This window comes from Schistocerca piceifrons, chromosome 1 (assembly GCF_021461385.2).
Source record: "Schistocerca piceifrons isolate TAMUIC-IGC-003096 chromosome 1, iqSchPice1.1, whole genome shotgun sequence".
Taxonomy (NCBI): Eukaryota; Metazoa; Arthropoda; class Insecta; order Orthoptera; family Acrididae; genus Schistocerca; species Schistocerca piceifrons.
In genome coordinates this window covers 1,070,528,400-1,070,545,263 of record NC_060138.1, presented here as the reverse complement: position 1 = coordinate 1,070,545,263, position 16,864 = coordinate 1,070,528,400, and the positions used below count along the sequence as shown (strand labels likewise).

The 16,864-nt window shown below is 44.4% G+C and overlaps 1 protein-coding gene across 1 annotated transcript in view; it reads left to right on the top strand.

The window, feature by feature from the left end:
* Positions 1–16,603, top strand: part of LOC124777707 (solute carrier organic anion transporter family member 74D-like) — an 88,372-nt gene extending 71,769 nt beyond the window's left edge. Inside the window, exons 8-10 of the mRNA XM_047253206.1 lie at positions 1,192–1,295; positions 9,766–9,858; positions 16,251–16,603. Coding sequence (XP_047109162.1) covers positions 1,192–1,295; positions 9,766–9,858; positions 16,251–16,603 — 550 coding nt within the window. The remainder of the gene's footprint in view (positions 1–1,191; positions 1,296–9,765; positions 9,859–16,250) is intronic.
* The last annotated feature ends 261 nt before the right edge of the window (positions 16,604–16,864 follow it).

Here is a 16,864-nt window from a genome sequence, read left to right as displayed (position 1 = left end):
TGAGTGTCGGGGAGCGTTCTGTGAAAGATAGTCCATCGATTTACCCGATGCTACTACATTTACGTGTAACATTTATGCGTATTTTAGTAGCAATGACGCTGGTAGTGAAAATGAATGAGAAGTGTAACACGAGAACTGTAATAATCCAAAGTAAATATAACACGGAATTAAGCACATGATCACAAAGTTAGATGTATAAGGTCACGGAATTTGGCATGCTATAACGAAATTTGATAGCATACCCATTTCAATCAACGAATTTCATTATCTCAACAGTTATACATTTCTTGAACATTTTTGATCGTAGATTAGTAGAACAATGTCTTGCTTTCTTACATGTAAAACATAAAATTTCTAGATTGAATAATTTCTTTGGTTATTCTTCACAATGCCTAATTTCACGAAGCTAGATAGATTTACAAACCTTGCCTCTAAACACGCTGTCATCTATCTGTCTTTTCCATTAGCCCTGTCTAATATGTGTCCCAGACTGAGCACCAGTATCGCAGTGTTGGTCGAACGAGTGTTTTGTAAGCTACCTCCGTGTGTGCACTACGTTTCGTGAGCATTGTTCAATGAAACTCATTCTGGCATCTGCCTTTCTTGTGACTGGTTTTAAGTGTGCGCTCGACTTCTAATTGTTCCATATATTTACTACCAGGTATTTAACGGACATGACTACTTCCAGCGACTGTTTGGCGATCGTGAAATCATACACAAACGAAGACTTTTGCCTGTTTATGTACCGTACGTTACATTTGTTTACGCCGAAGGCAAACTGCCGCTTCTTGCACCAAGCGTAGATTGTCTGCATGTCTTTTCGAATTTCGTTACGGTTTTCTAATGATGCGACTTTGTAGATACAACAGCATCATCCGTGAACAGCCACAAACATACAGATGATGGCGATGACCTACTATTTGAACGATGTATTTCAGTCCGCTATTAAAAGTCTCCTCTCTGTAAAACTTCGACAGTGCTTCCTTTAGGCTAATCCTGTAGAAAGGTATTCCTACAAACTCAATAAGCTGTTACATTTTGCTTTCAACTTTTTATTTTTTCGTCTGCATTACAATGTCTATTTCCCCAGTCTTCTTGGTTATGGTGTTTTGGTAACAGTAAGCTTGCATACATTACCTGAAACAATCTTTGTGTGAGTTGCTGTGCTGGAGTGGGCTTTACCTGTTGCAGATGCCTTGAACCGGAGGACAAGGCCATCGGCCTGGGAAGTCTCAACACTGTGGTGGGCCTCCTAGCGCTGCTACCCATCTCCTTTGGTTTCAGAGCGTTAGTTGGTGAGTGGCGACCCAACGCGCACATTTTATTTGACTTTTGGAAAAGATAATAAATCTGTCTTTGTGCTAATTAACTGTATCAAGATGATTTAGTAGGCACTATGAGCGGAATTACGAGGTTCGATCTCGTCTTAATGGATTAATAATAATTACTAGTTCAACATATGATCTAGGATGTGCAGTTTTTAGTTTGTTTTCCACATGTATTTTATCATCGAATGTTGCATGATTCCCTTTATAGCTTGTAAGATACAGTGTGACTAGTTGTATACGCTACACGGCAAAACGTAGCTAAAATATTTCACAGTTTCAGAAGTTGTCCATTAGGAGAATTTAAACCGTCAAATGTCGATCATGAAGAGTGGATGCAGCGTTTTGGAGACTGTTATGGAGAACTGGCAGACAGCAGTGACGAAGAAGGAAGGAAGAATAATTTCATGAATGCATCGGAAACGAGAAAACGACCAGGAAATTTGAAACTCAGAGCTCTCCATCTTCGGAACAGAACAGGAACATCAACTAAGGCAGGGAAAGCTGCTGTTTTCATTAGGGAGAGTTCCAGTCGCCACGACGTATGGAATAGTTGAGAGTATCACTCGAAAGGGACTTTTATCAGACCCGGTACTGGCTACCATCGTGATGGACATAGCAGAAAGGTCAATACGTACGGTGTACCGTAGGTCTCTAGAAGAGCGTAGCGTTCCAAAAGATTGGAGAAGGGCACAGGTCATCCCCGTTTTCAACAAGGGACGTCGAACAGATGTGCAGAACTATAGATCTATATTTCTAACGTCGATCAGATGTAGAATTTTGGAACATGTATTATTTTCGATTATAATGAGTTTTCTGGAGACTAGAAATCTACTCTGTAGGAATCAGCATGGGTTTCGGAAAAGACGATCGTGTGAAACCAAGCTCGCGCTATTCGTCCACGAGACTCAGAGGGACATAGACACGGGTTCACAGGTAGATGCCGTGTTTCTTGACTTCCGCAAGGAGTTTGATACAGTTCCCCACAGTCGTTTAATGAACAAAGTAAGACCATATGGACTATCAGACCAATTGGATTGAAAAGTTCCTAGATAACAGAACGCAGCACGTCATTCTCAGTGGAGAGAAGTCTTCCGAAGTAAGAGTGATTTCAGGTGTGCCGCAGGGGAGTGTTGCTATTCACAATATATATAAATGACCTTGTGGATAATATCGGAAGTTCACTGAGGCTTTTTGCGGATGATGCTGTAGAATATCGAGAGGTTGCACAATGGAAATTTGTTCGGAAATGCAGGAGGATCTGCAACGAATTGTTGCATGGTGCAGGGAATGGAAATTGAATCTCAATATAGACAAGTGTAATGTGCTGCGAATACATAGAAAGAAAGATCCTTTATCATTTAGCTACAATATAGCAGGTTAGCAACTGTAAGTAGTTAATTCCATAAATTATCTGGGGGTAGGCATTAGGAGTGATTTAAAATGGAATGACCACATAAAATTAATCGTCGGTAAAGTAGATGCCAGACTGAGATTCATTGGAAGAATCCTAAGGAAATGCAGTCCGAAAACAAAGGAAGTAGGTTACAGTACACTTGTTCGCCCACTGTTTGAATACTGCTCACCGGTGTGGGATCCGTACGAGATAGGGTTGATAAAAGAGATAGAGAAGATTCAACGGAGAGCAGCGTGCTTCGTTACAGGATCATTTAATAATCGCGAAAGCGTTACGGAGTTGGTAGATAAACTCCAGTGGAAGACTCTGCAGGAGAGACGCTCAGTAGCTCGGTACGGGCTTTTGTTAAAGTTTTGAGAACATACCTTCACCGAAGAGTCAAACAGTATATTGCTCCCTCCTACGTATATCTCGCGAAGAGACCATGAGGATAAAATCAGAGAGATTAGAGCCCACACAGAAGCATACCGACAATCTTTTTTTCCACGAACAATATGAGACTGGAATAGAAGGGAGAGCCGATAGAGGTACTCAGGGTACCCTCCGCCACACACCGTCAGATGGGTTGCGGAGTATGGATGTAGATGTACCTTTAAATCTATACTCAACCTCATAATGGCAAGCACACGGTACATTTGTTACAGCTATCATATCCCTCGCCCTCCACGCCCCCTTTTCCGGCAAACAACGTACACTAGGAACTACACCCGGTAAGCTCCCATATAGGCTTCAATCTCTGATTTGTTCGTCATTACCGTTCCATGAAATGTATGTAGCAAGACGTAATAAGTCGCTTGGCTCTCCTCCACCCTGCAGAACACTTCTCCTCTAGCCTCTACCGTTGGATTTCTACGAGCATCTCCGTAAAACACTTGCGTTATTAAACAAACCAGTACCGGAACGTGCTGCTCTTCTTTGGACCTTTTCTATTTTGTCCATTAGTTGTATCTGGTAAGTGTCCCAGACTGACGAACAACACTCAGTAATCGGTGAAAAATGGAACCTCGCCGGATCTTATAGCGGTGAGGTCATGGGCGCTCGATGTACACTCTGTCTCCCGTGTTACGAGGTATGTGAAAAAATGATGGACTGATTTTTTCCTTCTAGGGTTTTTAGTTTTCAAACAACAATATTGTTCCCTTCACAGTAGTTCATTTTAGCAGCTATACACTGGCGCAGTCGTTGTCCCCACTCTTGGTATCAGCGCTGAAAGGCTTCAACTGGTAGGGCGTTTAACATGTCGGTCACATTCTTTTGAATGTTCTTCAGAGTCCCAAAATGACGTCCTTTTAGAGATTTTTCAATTTCGGGAAACGAAAAAAGTCACAAGGATTGAGATGGGGGCTGTGGAACAACAATAATGCCCCTTGAGCTCAAAAACTCCCTGATAGAAGTGGCCGTTTGACATGGGCGTTGTCACGATGCAGCATCAACTTGTTTGCAATGTCTGGTCTCATTGGATTCACCCTTTTCCTGAGCCTTTCAAGCACGTCGTTGTATCTTGTCCTGGAGGAACAAAATTCTTTATGCACTATACCCTTACTGTCAGCAAATCACCATTGTTTTGATATTTGACTTGCTCATTCGAGCTTTTTTCAGTGTGGTACTCCTCGCTTTGCTACTTTGTCTCAGCATCGTACTCAAGAATCCAGAATTCATCAGCTGTGACCAAACGACTGAACCACACGTGGTCATTGGCAGTCTTCTCAAGAAGATCTACATATAAGTTTCTCCGATAGCCCTTCAGCTGTTGTGAAGTTTCTCGGTTCTGTTTTGGCAGAAGCTATTCACACGTGCAAAACGTGGGTCAAAATTTGGTGTACGGTGGAAGTGTTTAAGTTTAACCAGTCACCCAACATACTTATTTTTAACGTCACTCTGATATCACAAGAGCACGCTACATTCTTCGTTCTCATCGGGTTTTGAAGCTGAATGTCTCTATTACCGAGGTTCACCTTAAACATGTTCTTGGTCTTCCAAAAATGATTTGTGCCAGCGAAAAACTTGTGATCTTGATAAGGAATGTTCCCCGAAGGCATGCTTCAACTTTTCAGAGGTCCTACTCGCGGATTCCCAAGTTTGACACAAAACTTGATGCATAACGTTGCTCTAAATTCCGCTGTTCAACTTTCGAAACACACAACAAAAATACAACTTGGCTGATGGCGCTCTCAAAAATCATCTGATGGCTGTACGGAGCTGAAACTCGGACTAAGCATCTGGAAGGGATGAACACACTGAACTCAAGTAGAACAAGCAGCGTAGCCAGATCCCTCGTCGCGTGTCAGTCTCATTACTTTTCTCTCACACCTCGTATGCGGAAAGTCACCCTCTTCCCATGGCTTTTGTGGTTTCCTTTCCTTCCTCCTCCTACTCCTTCTCTTACTTAATATTTCGCATGTAATTGTGTTTCTGTGTTACGTTACTGTACTACCTTCCTGTTGGAAATGCTGCTAAGATCTGCTATCTTTCCCTTTTTTTCGGTGTGTACAGTGTTTCTCTATCTTCCAATACTTACCCGCATTTATACATTGTTTTAGTCTGGCACTTTGCCGTTTCTTTTCACGTTTATTTGTGGACAGTGCCCCGCTAAGTTGCTTCCCTTGTCTCTGCGCATGAACTGCTGTGCATTTTTCCTAGGACGGGATTTGTTAATCCAGTCTATGCATCAGAGAAGACGTACCACGTATGTTCGGTAAGGTTAGGAGTTCTTCTCAACGTTCCATGATGCCGGTTGTTATTGAAGAAAATTGTTTCTGGTGTTACGTCTTTCTTTAATTCCACTGGCTGTTTTATTCATGACGGTTGCGCGCTTTATGACGCCAGTTTTGTGCAGAAGAGACTTTTATTTTTTCATCCTAACGAAAATTTGAAGCACATTGTGTGTTGGAAGGTCCGCGTGCTTCACATGCAAATCTGCATTATATTAATTCTGTAGTTCCTGTTTGAAGATAGTTCTAATTACGAATTGGCAGTTTGTTACCAGAAGAAGTGACTATAATGTCATGAAGGCAGTCGTCATTAATAAATCATTTTGACGCATCTAATGCGGATTTCATCCTTTGAAATATACCATCACGGCTGTGGTTGCCGCTCATACCAAGTGATTTGAAACAAAAGAAATAAATCTTTTTGCGCTTCATTTGTATCGATGTTCCTGATTCGATTTAAAGAAAAGCTAGGTATTGTCATGTAGGGGACGTTTACATATGATAAAATGATAGCACTGGTGCTTCTGACACTGTATCTCGCCGGCGAGCCATGTAGGATTAACGTTGTCAGAAACGTAATTAATTGGCATCTGTTCTTTCGCCTGCAGTGCGATACGTAATGACTTGTGACGGAATGGTTATAACACTTTACGTCCATCACAACGCTTTCGTAACCCCCTCCCCGTCACACTCCCTCCGCCCCTTCCCACGTCTCCCCCCCCCCCCCCCCCCCCCCCCCCGGTAACGTCACGTCAATCGGTTCAACATTTCTGGCACCCATTTGAACAAGATTTGCGCGCCGTTATCAGTTTCCGAGAACCGTTGGCGGTGTTTGACTGATACCAGATGAGGATGTCTCCGCAATGTTTTCGGCGCCTGTATCTGTACCACGAAGCGCCGATGGCGTTATCACCCCCCTCCCCGCCAAGAAAAGAGGGACTACACGATAGGTTTCTTCAGTTCACTTGATGCAACTCTAAATTGTTATTGATAACGATCCTTAATACCTTGTGGTATGGCAACAAAGGCTGGGAATAAAGATATATTCCAACGTGGTTACACGTGCCGAAGATCTCACGTTTGCTAACATGGCTTCTGGCATGTGGCATTTGACACAGCTACGCCGCACGCCTCTGGTCGTAAAGTTTACAGCGAGGCCATTTCCTGTAGTGTCGACAGTACATTCCTGGGCCACTGCTGCCCGTCATGAGGACGCAATTAAAGTTATGGCCTAGCCATCCTGCAAGCCAAGTTCTGTTTACTTTTGTGCCAATCCCTCTGTATGCGATGCAAGTGTCAACGAGTTAATGAGATACCTGCAGACGCCTACAGCAAGACTAATTAGCTCTTTCTATGTTTGAGGTTTTAAAGTCATCTTTGGTTTGCGGTTGCTTAAGAAATTATGGCACTTACATCAACATAGCTGAGGCTGTACAGTGGCATTTTACCCCTACGGCAACATTACGCAGGAGCGTCCCTATCCTACCAGGAAGTATGAGATCATTGCAAGCATGGTACGCCTAACACTACAATTGTTCGTCCAAAAGGTGTCGATGAGGTGTAAAGTAACTATGAATAAAAGGTACTGAACACAAAAAATTGATAAATAAAATTAAAATTGATATCGTAGATGGAAATGAGAGAAGGAATTCTGTTGTTCCACAAAATTTCATGGGAACTGCCGGATGTTTGGAACTTCCTGCCACAATATTTCGGCGCAGAGTCTTCTGGCCATCTTCAGGTGATACTGGCAAAAACTCCGTGAGCTCTCGTATTTAAGGCCCCTCCGGTATATGCGTGGTGGATTCACTTGGTGTTGCGCGTGCGCTGCTTGAGCGCGTTTGATCCTGCTGCGCCGCGCCCTCTCCGTCGTGAAAACTCGCCGCATCGATATCAGTTCGATTGTCTTCCCGCGGTTTCATCATAGAACTACGCCGGCTACGAGAACACGAAGTTTTTCGACGACTGGATTCCATGCCGAATTCAATTGGCAACCGCCGTCACGATTAATAAGAGACTCATTGTCAGACAGCCGTATTTCCACGGATTCATTAATAATAGAACTCCAAAAGTTAGACTTATGGGTCACAATTTTTGTCTCATTGTAATTCATGACATGACCAGTGGAAATACAGTGTTCGGCGATGGCAGACTTACAAGGCTGAAGAAGGCGAGTATGCCGCTGATGTTCTACAATGTGATCTTGCACAGTACGCGTCGCTTGCCCTATATAACATTTGGCACATTCATACGGAATCCTGTAAACACCTGCCTTGCGCAGCTCTAGGTCGTCTTTGACAGATCAAAACAACGATGAAATTTTTGTAGGAGTGCGAAAGATTGCTTTCACTTTATATTTTCATAGTATTCTGCCTATTTGCGCTGAAATATTTCCAATATATGCTAAATAGGCAGTCGTTTTAAAGGCCTCTTCCTCTTCATTACTCCGTCGTTTACAGGTCTGCAGTTCTCTCTCCACTTGCTGGGACGAATACCCATTGTTCAGAAATACGGTCTGCAGGTGCTCCAGTTCCGTTTGCAAACTATCGGTGTCAGAGATGACGTCGGCTCGGTGAATCAGTGTTTTCAAAACACCCATTGTTTGTGCTGGATGGTGGCAACTAGCGGCTTGCAAGTAGAGGTCTGTGTGAGTGGGCGTTCTATATACCGAACGACCAAGTGTGCCATCGCTCTTACATCGCACCATTACGGCAAAGAACGGCAGGCACCCTCCTTCTCAAACTCCATAGTAAATTTTATGTTTTCGTGTATGGATTTCAGATGTTGTAGGAACTCTCGCAGACAATCCAAACCATGAGGCCAAACTATAAAAGTATCGTCAACATATCGCCAAAGTACTGTTGGTTTAAAAGTGGCTGAGGCGAGTGCTCGCTCCTCGAAATCTTCCATAAAATGATTGGCTACCAGAGGAGACAAAGGACTCACCATGGCGACGCCGTCTGATTGCTCATAAAACTCGTTGTTGAAGAAAAAATATGTAGAGGAGAGGGTGTGCTCAAACAGCGCTGTAATGTCAGCTCAAAACCTACTGCCAATTAGGTGTAGTGAGTCCACAAGAGTTACATTTGTAAATAGTGAAACTAAGTCAAAACTGACCAACAATTTATAACTTTGCAGCTGCAATAACTGAAGTCTACTGATAAAATCACTAGAATTCATTATGTGATGTGGACATTTTCCTACCATTGGTTTGAGCGAAGACGCCAAATAATTTGCTAAGTCGTAAGTGGCTGCCCCAATATTACTTACAATTGGACGTAATGGCACGTTACCCTTGTGGATCTCCGGCAATCCATATAGCCTAGGTGGAACTGAACTACTTGGTTTTAGTTTCTTAATTACCTCCTTTGGTAAGGAAATGTTAGTCAGAAGGTCTACTATTTTCCTCACCACTCGGGTATTAGGATCCTTATCTATTTTGCGATATGTTGAGCCGTTTAATAAAACAGTAATCATATTAATATAGTCCTCCCGTAGAATTAAAACAGTAGCATTGCCTTTGTCCGATTTAAATCTCACAGGAATTCTGTTGCCTCGGAAGCACGCTGCCTCAGCAGGGCATGGAAGAAGATGGATCAAGTGATAAAAGTGAAGGTACTGATTTATGAACGTTAGAAAGTGGTAATGGAGAAAGACACTAATAATTTTGTGAAGAGATAGAGAACAAATTTAACACACGCAGGACAAATAACTGCATGAAAATGTCGCAAAATTGTTTTTCGGAAAATACACAGACTGAAGTAGGGAAGGAGGATTAGGATTTAACTTTCATGGCCGTCGAGATCACTAGAGACGGAGCGCGAACTCCTACTGGAAAAAGATGGACCAAGAAATGATTATCGTCTCTGCAGAAGAAGCATGTGGCATTTTCCTACAGTGATTTGGGGAGAGTTCCTGAAATCGAAGTCTGTATGGCTGGATGGAAATTTCAGTTGCATAAAGGACTTGTGAAAGAGATTGAGTTACAAAGGTTTAAAAGTTAGCAACTTTCGAAAAATTAAGATTGTAGTAAATATTGGGTCTATGACTTTTATATCGATGTAAATTTTCGTATGGTAGACTGTTATTTTGGACGATTTCGAGCTGTCGGAATGAATACGTTAACAAGAAAATAAAAAACTTCCTCATTACACATTTGCTTTCATTAGAGCGGAAACTGGTTCTTCGTCTTCTTGAATATTATTCCATAGTTCATCCTTCCATGTGAGATTATTCCTAATTTTTCTGTTCAATTCCTGAGTCAGTAGTTTTAGCCAAAACTCATAGTGTTGCATGTGTATTACTGTTCTAGATTCTCATTGTGAATTCTGGGACGAGGCAGAATACTCGTGTAAGTTGTATCATTCGAGAGGACTGGAGCTCAGCGTGACGTTCTTCGTCTTTGGTGAGTTTTGTGCTGTAAAGCGTTAACATTGCTAGCGCACTGCAGCCATCCATTCGAAATGGTTGATAACATTGTGAGACCTAAAAATGAAAAGAAACGAGAGAGTACACTCTCGAACTATCTTTGATATACTAGTAAAAAATTTGCTTTGTCTTACGAGTGCTGCGATTCGCCTGGTATTGTTAACATCGTAAATTGTTCTCGTTATGCTAATGTATTTTTGTAGATTTTATAGTTTTTTACAGAGCTGGTGATAAAAATTGTTACACCAATAGCAGGTGCTTATTGTGTGTGTACTGTATAACAGGAAAAACACATTTGTAGATGATTTGAGGGTACTCAGGGTGCGAAATTTAGTACGCAGAGCTGCCATCTCGGGCAGCAACAGTGGCTCCTACTGGGGATCTAGCCGAATTGAGCTTGGAAGACAGACACGGGTACGTTTTATCATAGCTGCTTCAACTCTACGCCACACTCCATCAGTCGTAGCGGCTGACATTCGGTGGTGTGCCTGTTATCTCGGCAATCCATGACCAGACGTTTTCGATTTTTCAATGGGTGTGACATCAGGAGAACGTGCTCTCAAGGATGACAATCGAACACCCTTTTTATATGCGTAGGTCAGGAGAACACGTGCAACAGGCAGTCTTGTGTTATCTTGTTGAAAGATAAGGCCACTGATCTCGGAGAGACACCGGTTTTAACACGTCAGATATGTAAATTTTGCTGACCAAATAACAGGCTATGCGAACTAGACGTGATCTTGAAAGTCTCCTCGCGTTTGCTGCCGGATCCTAAAATCAACTTGATATTTCGGCGATCCAGCTGGTCGCCATCTTCAGGGGAATGCTGCTTCTGCTGATGAGTCCCGCTGAGAACCGACGCCAGACTGCAAATCGACGTCCTATATAGGCTACCGTTCAGTACATGGGACATGCGCCGCCCATCACGGGTGCTGCCCTCCAAGACAGGGAGGTGGCGTCGACCTTAGTGGAACACTGCTGGCCACGATATATCGCACTCAGGGCCGCACCGAAGAACGTTCAGTTTTGATGCGGGACAATACAGGATTCTACGTCTTGATAAGAGGAAACCCATTGTCTCTGTTGATTAAATTATCCGACGACCTAATTTCGATCGCCTCTTGATAGAAACTGTTCCAAAAACCGGAAATGTTGACAACTACCACAGTTTCATCAAATTTCATACTGTGTCCATCATTTATGCAGTGTTCTGCTACTGTCGATTTTTCCGGCTGTTGTAGCCTCTTATTACGGCGATGTTCCATACACCTGTCATGCACTGTGCGAATCGAACGGCCAGTGTAAGTCTTCCCACATTGACACCGAATTTGTACACACCGGGTTTCCTAAGCCCCAAATCATCTTTCACAGAGCCGAGTAGTGCCCTAATCTTAGAAGGTGGACGGAACACACTCTTAATGTAAAAATTCCTTCAAATTCGTCCAATCTTAAACGATATGCCTTCAGCATAAGGAAGAAAGGCCACCGATCTATGTTCCTCTTCATACACCTCCGGAGATGGTCCAAACTTCATAGCCCGACGAATCTGCTTCTCGGAGTATTCAGAAGCAGTATTCTCCTGAAGATGGCGACCAGTTGGATCGTCGAAATATCGAGTCAAGTTGATTTTAGGATCCGGCAGCAAACCCGAAGAGACTTTCAAGACTTATTACGCCGGGAAAGCCTACGTAATCACATAGACGTGATCTTGTTTACCCAGTGTCAGCCACACCATCAATCTAGTTTCTGTGCCCGTATGAAAATGACGGAAGTAATCTGACAACATTCTTTCTCCTCGGAGGCTGCACAAACGGATACGCTCAGTGTGATGCCGTTCGCAGAATCGAGATTCATTTGAGGAGACGACGTGGTGCCAATCGTGTGTCCAGTGTTGTTGCTGATCGCATCAGTATAGACGTCAGAGTCGCAACAACGGTCGCCCTGCTAACCGTCCGTGGTGCTATAGGCGTCGTCGCACTGTTATGTTTGGATGTGTATGTAGGTATGTATGAATTAAATCGGGGACCTAGAAACGACGGAGAGGCTCCGTCCCGCCGTAGCCCTCAATGGTTCACAATCCCACAATGGGGCACAACAGTCCACCCATCCCACCGCCACCCCACACCGCACCCAGGGTTATTGTGCAGTTCGGCTCCCAGTGGACCCCCCCCCTTGCCGGGAACAACGTCTATAGCAGATGAGTGTAACCCGAAATGTTTGCCTGGTAGAGTAATTACGGTGTACATGTACGTGGAAACAGTATTTGCGCAGCAATCGCCGACACAGTGTAACAGGTGGAATTTGGGGAACCAGCCAGCATTCGCCGAAGTAGACGGAAAACCGCCTTAAAAACCATTCACAGACTGGGCGGCACACCGGACCCCGACACTAATCCGCCGGGCGGATTCGTGCCGGGGACCAGTACCTCTTCGCGCCTGGGAAGCAGCACGTTAGACTGCACGGCTAGCCGGGCTGGCATGTTTGGATAATATACGAGCTGCATGTACAGCATATCTGTCCTCTCGGGCACTAGTCGCTTGGAGCCGATGAAATTTTGCATCAGTTCCATCGATTCAAAATTCTCTTGACTATTGTAGGATCTGACCGATGCGTGCGGCAATATCACGGCGGAACGATGAACGGTAGTGTCGATGGACCACATTTTCGCTGCTGTTGCATCCCGTCATCAGTTGGTGGACAAAATGTGGATGGTGTCGCTCTTAACTACACTATGCAGACACGTTGACATGCTAATCATTAGGATAGAGATTTTTTTGCATTCCTCTTTCACTGTGTTGCATTTTTCTTGGCCAGCAGGAACTAGAGATCATATCAGTAAATGATAATGCCAGCAGTTTTCGTACTATGCTGCAATGAATTTACTATATTAGAGTATAATGCAGAATTTGATTTCGAATGATGATTTAGAGTTTTACATTTTAATATTATTTTCCGTGTTGTTAACTCTGTTAGTTTCAGACTCTAGGAGTAGCATTTTGCTGTTGCCTAAATTAATTTCTTGGTTTGAAATTTTTGTTTGTATCTAATTCTGAAAATGATGCATTACTAACATTGTAATGGTCATAATGTATGATCATTCACAGCTCTTAACCCTGTGTTCTACAAATAGCACAAGTTTTTTATTATGCTTATTTCTCATTCTCTTTAATATATGAGTAATATTATGTGCACACTGAGAGGCTGTAGTGTTAGTGCTGAGGATGTCTGTACAGAGGATGTTTCGAAGACCCTTCATTCTGCTAATGTGCGAACATAAGCTTGTGTAATGAGTGCAATACGTGCATTGTTTTATGTGATCGTTATTTTAGGCTTGCTATTGTTCTCATTTTTGTGAAATACCATTCTATGATGTGATAGACATAGTATACATTTGATCAAGATTCAGTGAAGTGTACTGCAAAATGTTTGATGATGACGATTTACTTTGCTGAAATTGGTCATCACAATAAATGTTGTTCAACAGCGATCTAGGCTGTTTGAAGTTGTACTTCTCTTTTGAAATGAGGAGGTTCCCTGCAGAACTGGCGAAGAAAGGAACACATGGGAAACATTGAGAAGAAGAAGGGACAGGATACCAGGACATATGTTAAGACATCAGGGAATGATTTCTGTGAAACTACAAGGAGCAGTAGAGGATGAAAACGGTAGAGGAAGACAAACACTGGAATGCACCCATCAAGTACGAGTAATTTAGGACATAGTTTGCAAGTGTTGGCAGAGGAGAGCTATTCGTGGTCTGCCGCATCAGATCAATGTGGAGACTGATGCATTTCGTAATAAATAAATAATTTGATCACTTGATCACACAATGCAGGTATTTCCATAGTGGGTGATTTTTGTTTCATGGGCATTAGGCCGTGGACTAAGGCACAGTTCTTTGATAAACGTTTGGTATCGTAATACTGTCGATATTATCAGAGGCTATAAAGAGACAGCAGCTTCGAACTTAAAGAATCAGTTCGATACAGCTATATGAGTCCTTATAGCCTCTGAGATGTCTCCAGCATCAGGAGACGAAACGATGCACAGAAGAATACACTTTTTGGCGCAAAAGAAAAATCAACACGAACGCAACGGTTTGAAGCAGCGTCATACTCAAGCTTTCAGCAGCTGTATCCATCATCATCATTAAAGGTAGAAACCACCGGCTGCCTGAGCTGGCACGGTGTTCTGATTATATAGGCACAGCAGTAGCTTCTGGAACTTAGGTCTGGTACCACGCGTCGCGGAATTTGAATCCGCGCCAGACGGCATGGAGATCGAAAGCCCCTAGAGGTCTCCGCCAATAGCGGCGCCCCTGATCATGTATTTAAGCGCCTGTCTCTCGTTCACTGGGTCCCCCCTTCCTTCCTCTTTTTTTTTCCCCACCTACCCTCTCTCTGCCAACCTTCTCAACCCCGAGGCCTTTTGCATTTCCCTCCTCTGCCTTTTCCCATTCCCTTTCTCGTCTGCTCTGCCCCTCTCCCCCCTTATGAGTCCTCTCCCTCCTTTGGTTCCCCCCCCTTTCGTTTTTTTCTTTCCTCCCTCCTTGTTTTCCCCCTCATTCAGCTCCCCCCCCCCCATCTGCCCTTGGCTAGGGAGTGTCATCTTTGTGCCGACTTTTTCGTGCAGTGTTTTACAGTGAGTGTTCAGTGTTGTGTGTCTTTTGGGAAGTGTTGCGAACGGCCATCATACTGTAGCTGGGTGTGATTTCTTTTATCTCTTGCGAACAGAAACCAGACTATCGCCGTGTTTTTTTAATTGTGTGTCTACTATGTTATTTGTCTGATTCCTGTGCATTTTATTAACATTGCCAACCTCTTTGCTTTATGTTTTAACTTTCCACAATTTAAGTCACCGTTTTATCGCCTGTTTTTCTAGTTTCTTTTCTACTTACGTTTTTAAAAAGTCTGTAGGCTGTTTAGCAGCGTACTGAACTGCTTCCAGCCGAACCCCTTCGGGGGGGGAATCGAAATTCAATAAAAAAAAAGCTCACTGGGTTTTACAAATCCCTTCAAATCCTAGAATGCCATGCACTCCGCCTTGCTTATCGCATCCGTCTCCCCTCCCCTACACGGATCCTGTATGACCTTATTCCGTTCCCTCACCTCCTCCTTTTCCTCGAACGGATATGGATCCTTTACACCTCCCGTAAACTTGATCCCCCTCACCCGCTTGTCTCTCCCATCCTTTCCCACCCCCCTCCACTGCCGCACCTGTATTCCCACATCCCACTCTCCATACCCTCGCCCAAGGTGGCTTCCACCAACTCCCCCTCCCTGATGATGCCCTCATCCCCTCCATCTACCCCTCCTACCAACTTTGATGCTCCCCTTATACACCCTGTGTTTTTTCCATAGGGCACCCTCTCTCTCTTCTCTCCCTCCTCCCTTCCTCCCCCCTCCTCCCCCAGGCTTCCCCTACCCCCCATACCTTCTTTCCTCCCTCTCCCATCTCCTCTGCCACTGGCATCTACACCCTCCCCTCTCCCTACTCCCCCACATTTTCCCCTTTTGGCAGGTCCCTGGAGTCTTGCACGTCAAGTGAACATTCGCGCACCGGAGATCATCGCCATCGTTTCTTTGTGTGTGCCATCGTGTTAGTGTTTCACCACCAACGCTCCATCGTTCATGTGTATCATTTCAATCATCAATGGTCCTCTACAAGTGGTGAACGTTTTTTATTTTACTACACCTGTGAACAGCTCTGTGTTTTTTACTCGTGTGTCTACTATTTTTTTTGTCCACCATATGTTTTGTTTTTCTGTTCCTTCCTTGTATCTATTTGCACTGTCTGTGGCTGAAGAGCAGCGTAATATTGCCGCTGCCAGACGACCTTTTGTATAAGGTGTTAAAATAACAATAAAGAAAAAAAAAAGCTCACAGGGCCAGTCTAATCTTGCGTGCGTCTCTGGACATATCGGCTCGCCTTAGACAGCGTATTAACTTTCTTGCTCTGTGTAAGAGTGGACGTGGTTGTCTAGTTAGATTTTCTTGTGACTCTGTTGTTTGGATCTTGTTGTTATTCGTTTGGTCCTTCGTTGGTCGTGTCCGTCCTCTCCCGTTTGAGTTGTCGTCCGCGGGTCACTCCGTGGGTCCCGCCGCGCTTTACGTCACGTCAACCCCGCGATCGTTCCGGTCGCAGTTAGAACATTAGGAGTGAGTTTACAGAAGAAAACAGCTTATTCATAACAGTTGTGGTACGAACATTTACCACCACGGTCACAGTCAGTCACTGTGTTGAAACAGGAATTTCCAGAAAACTGATTTAATTTATTCAGTATCTAATATGATGCTTTCAGGATTCATTTCCCTGTAGCGAACACAGCACTGTTGTTGTAGTGAAGCTTTGGTGTGGTGATATTTCCAGCGCTGCTGCTGTGCTCCTCGGTGATGGACGCAGTGGTGTGCGTGCTGGTGCGCCGCGTACGGATCTACCCGGACATGGAGGCGGAGGAGACCGAATCTGGCGCTGGCGGCGGGGGCAGCGAGCTGAGCGCCAGCCAGCGCCAGAAGCTGCTGCGGCGGCGCGCCACGCCCCTGCCCAGGCGGCGCCGCGACGCCCCGGAGGTGCAGCTGCGGCGCCGCGCCGCCACCGGCGCCGAAGACGAGGACGACGACGACAGCGACGATGGCGACGACGAGGTGCAGGAGCTGCGCGCCGTGCAGAGCCTGATGGCGCGAGGCAACGGCCAGCCGGGGCTCGCCACCACCGCCTTCTAGCAAGCCATCCGTAGCGGTCCGACTGTGGAAAGTCGCCGCTGTCCAAGAACTAGCGAGATACCGAAGAGGCGGCTCCGAGTGTTGGAGGTCCTCAGAGGGGAAGACACTAATCGTACGTCGTGCTATTTGAGTCCATCGTGTTCTCAATTGTCAACTTCCCATTACTGTGTTGTTATTTCTCTGAGGAGTACTCATAAAGTTTTAATTACCACCTTGAAAAATTAAAAATACGTAGTTACTGTTTTGCTTATATGCAGGCAG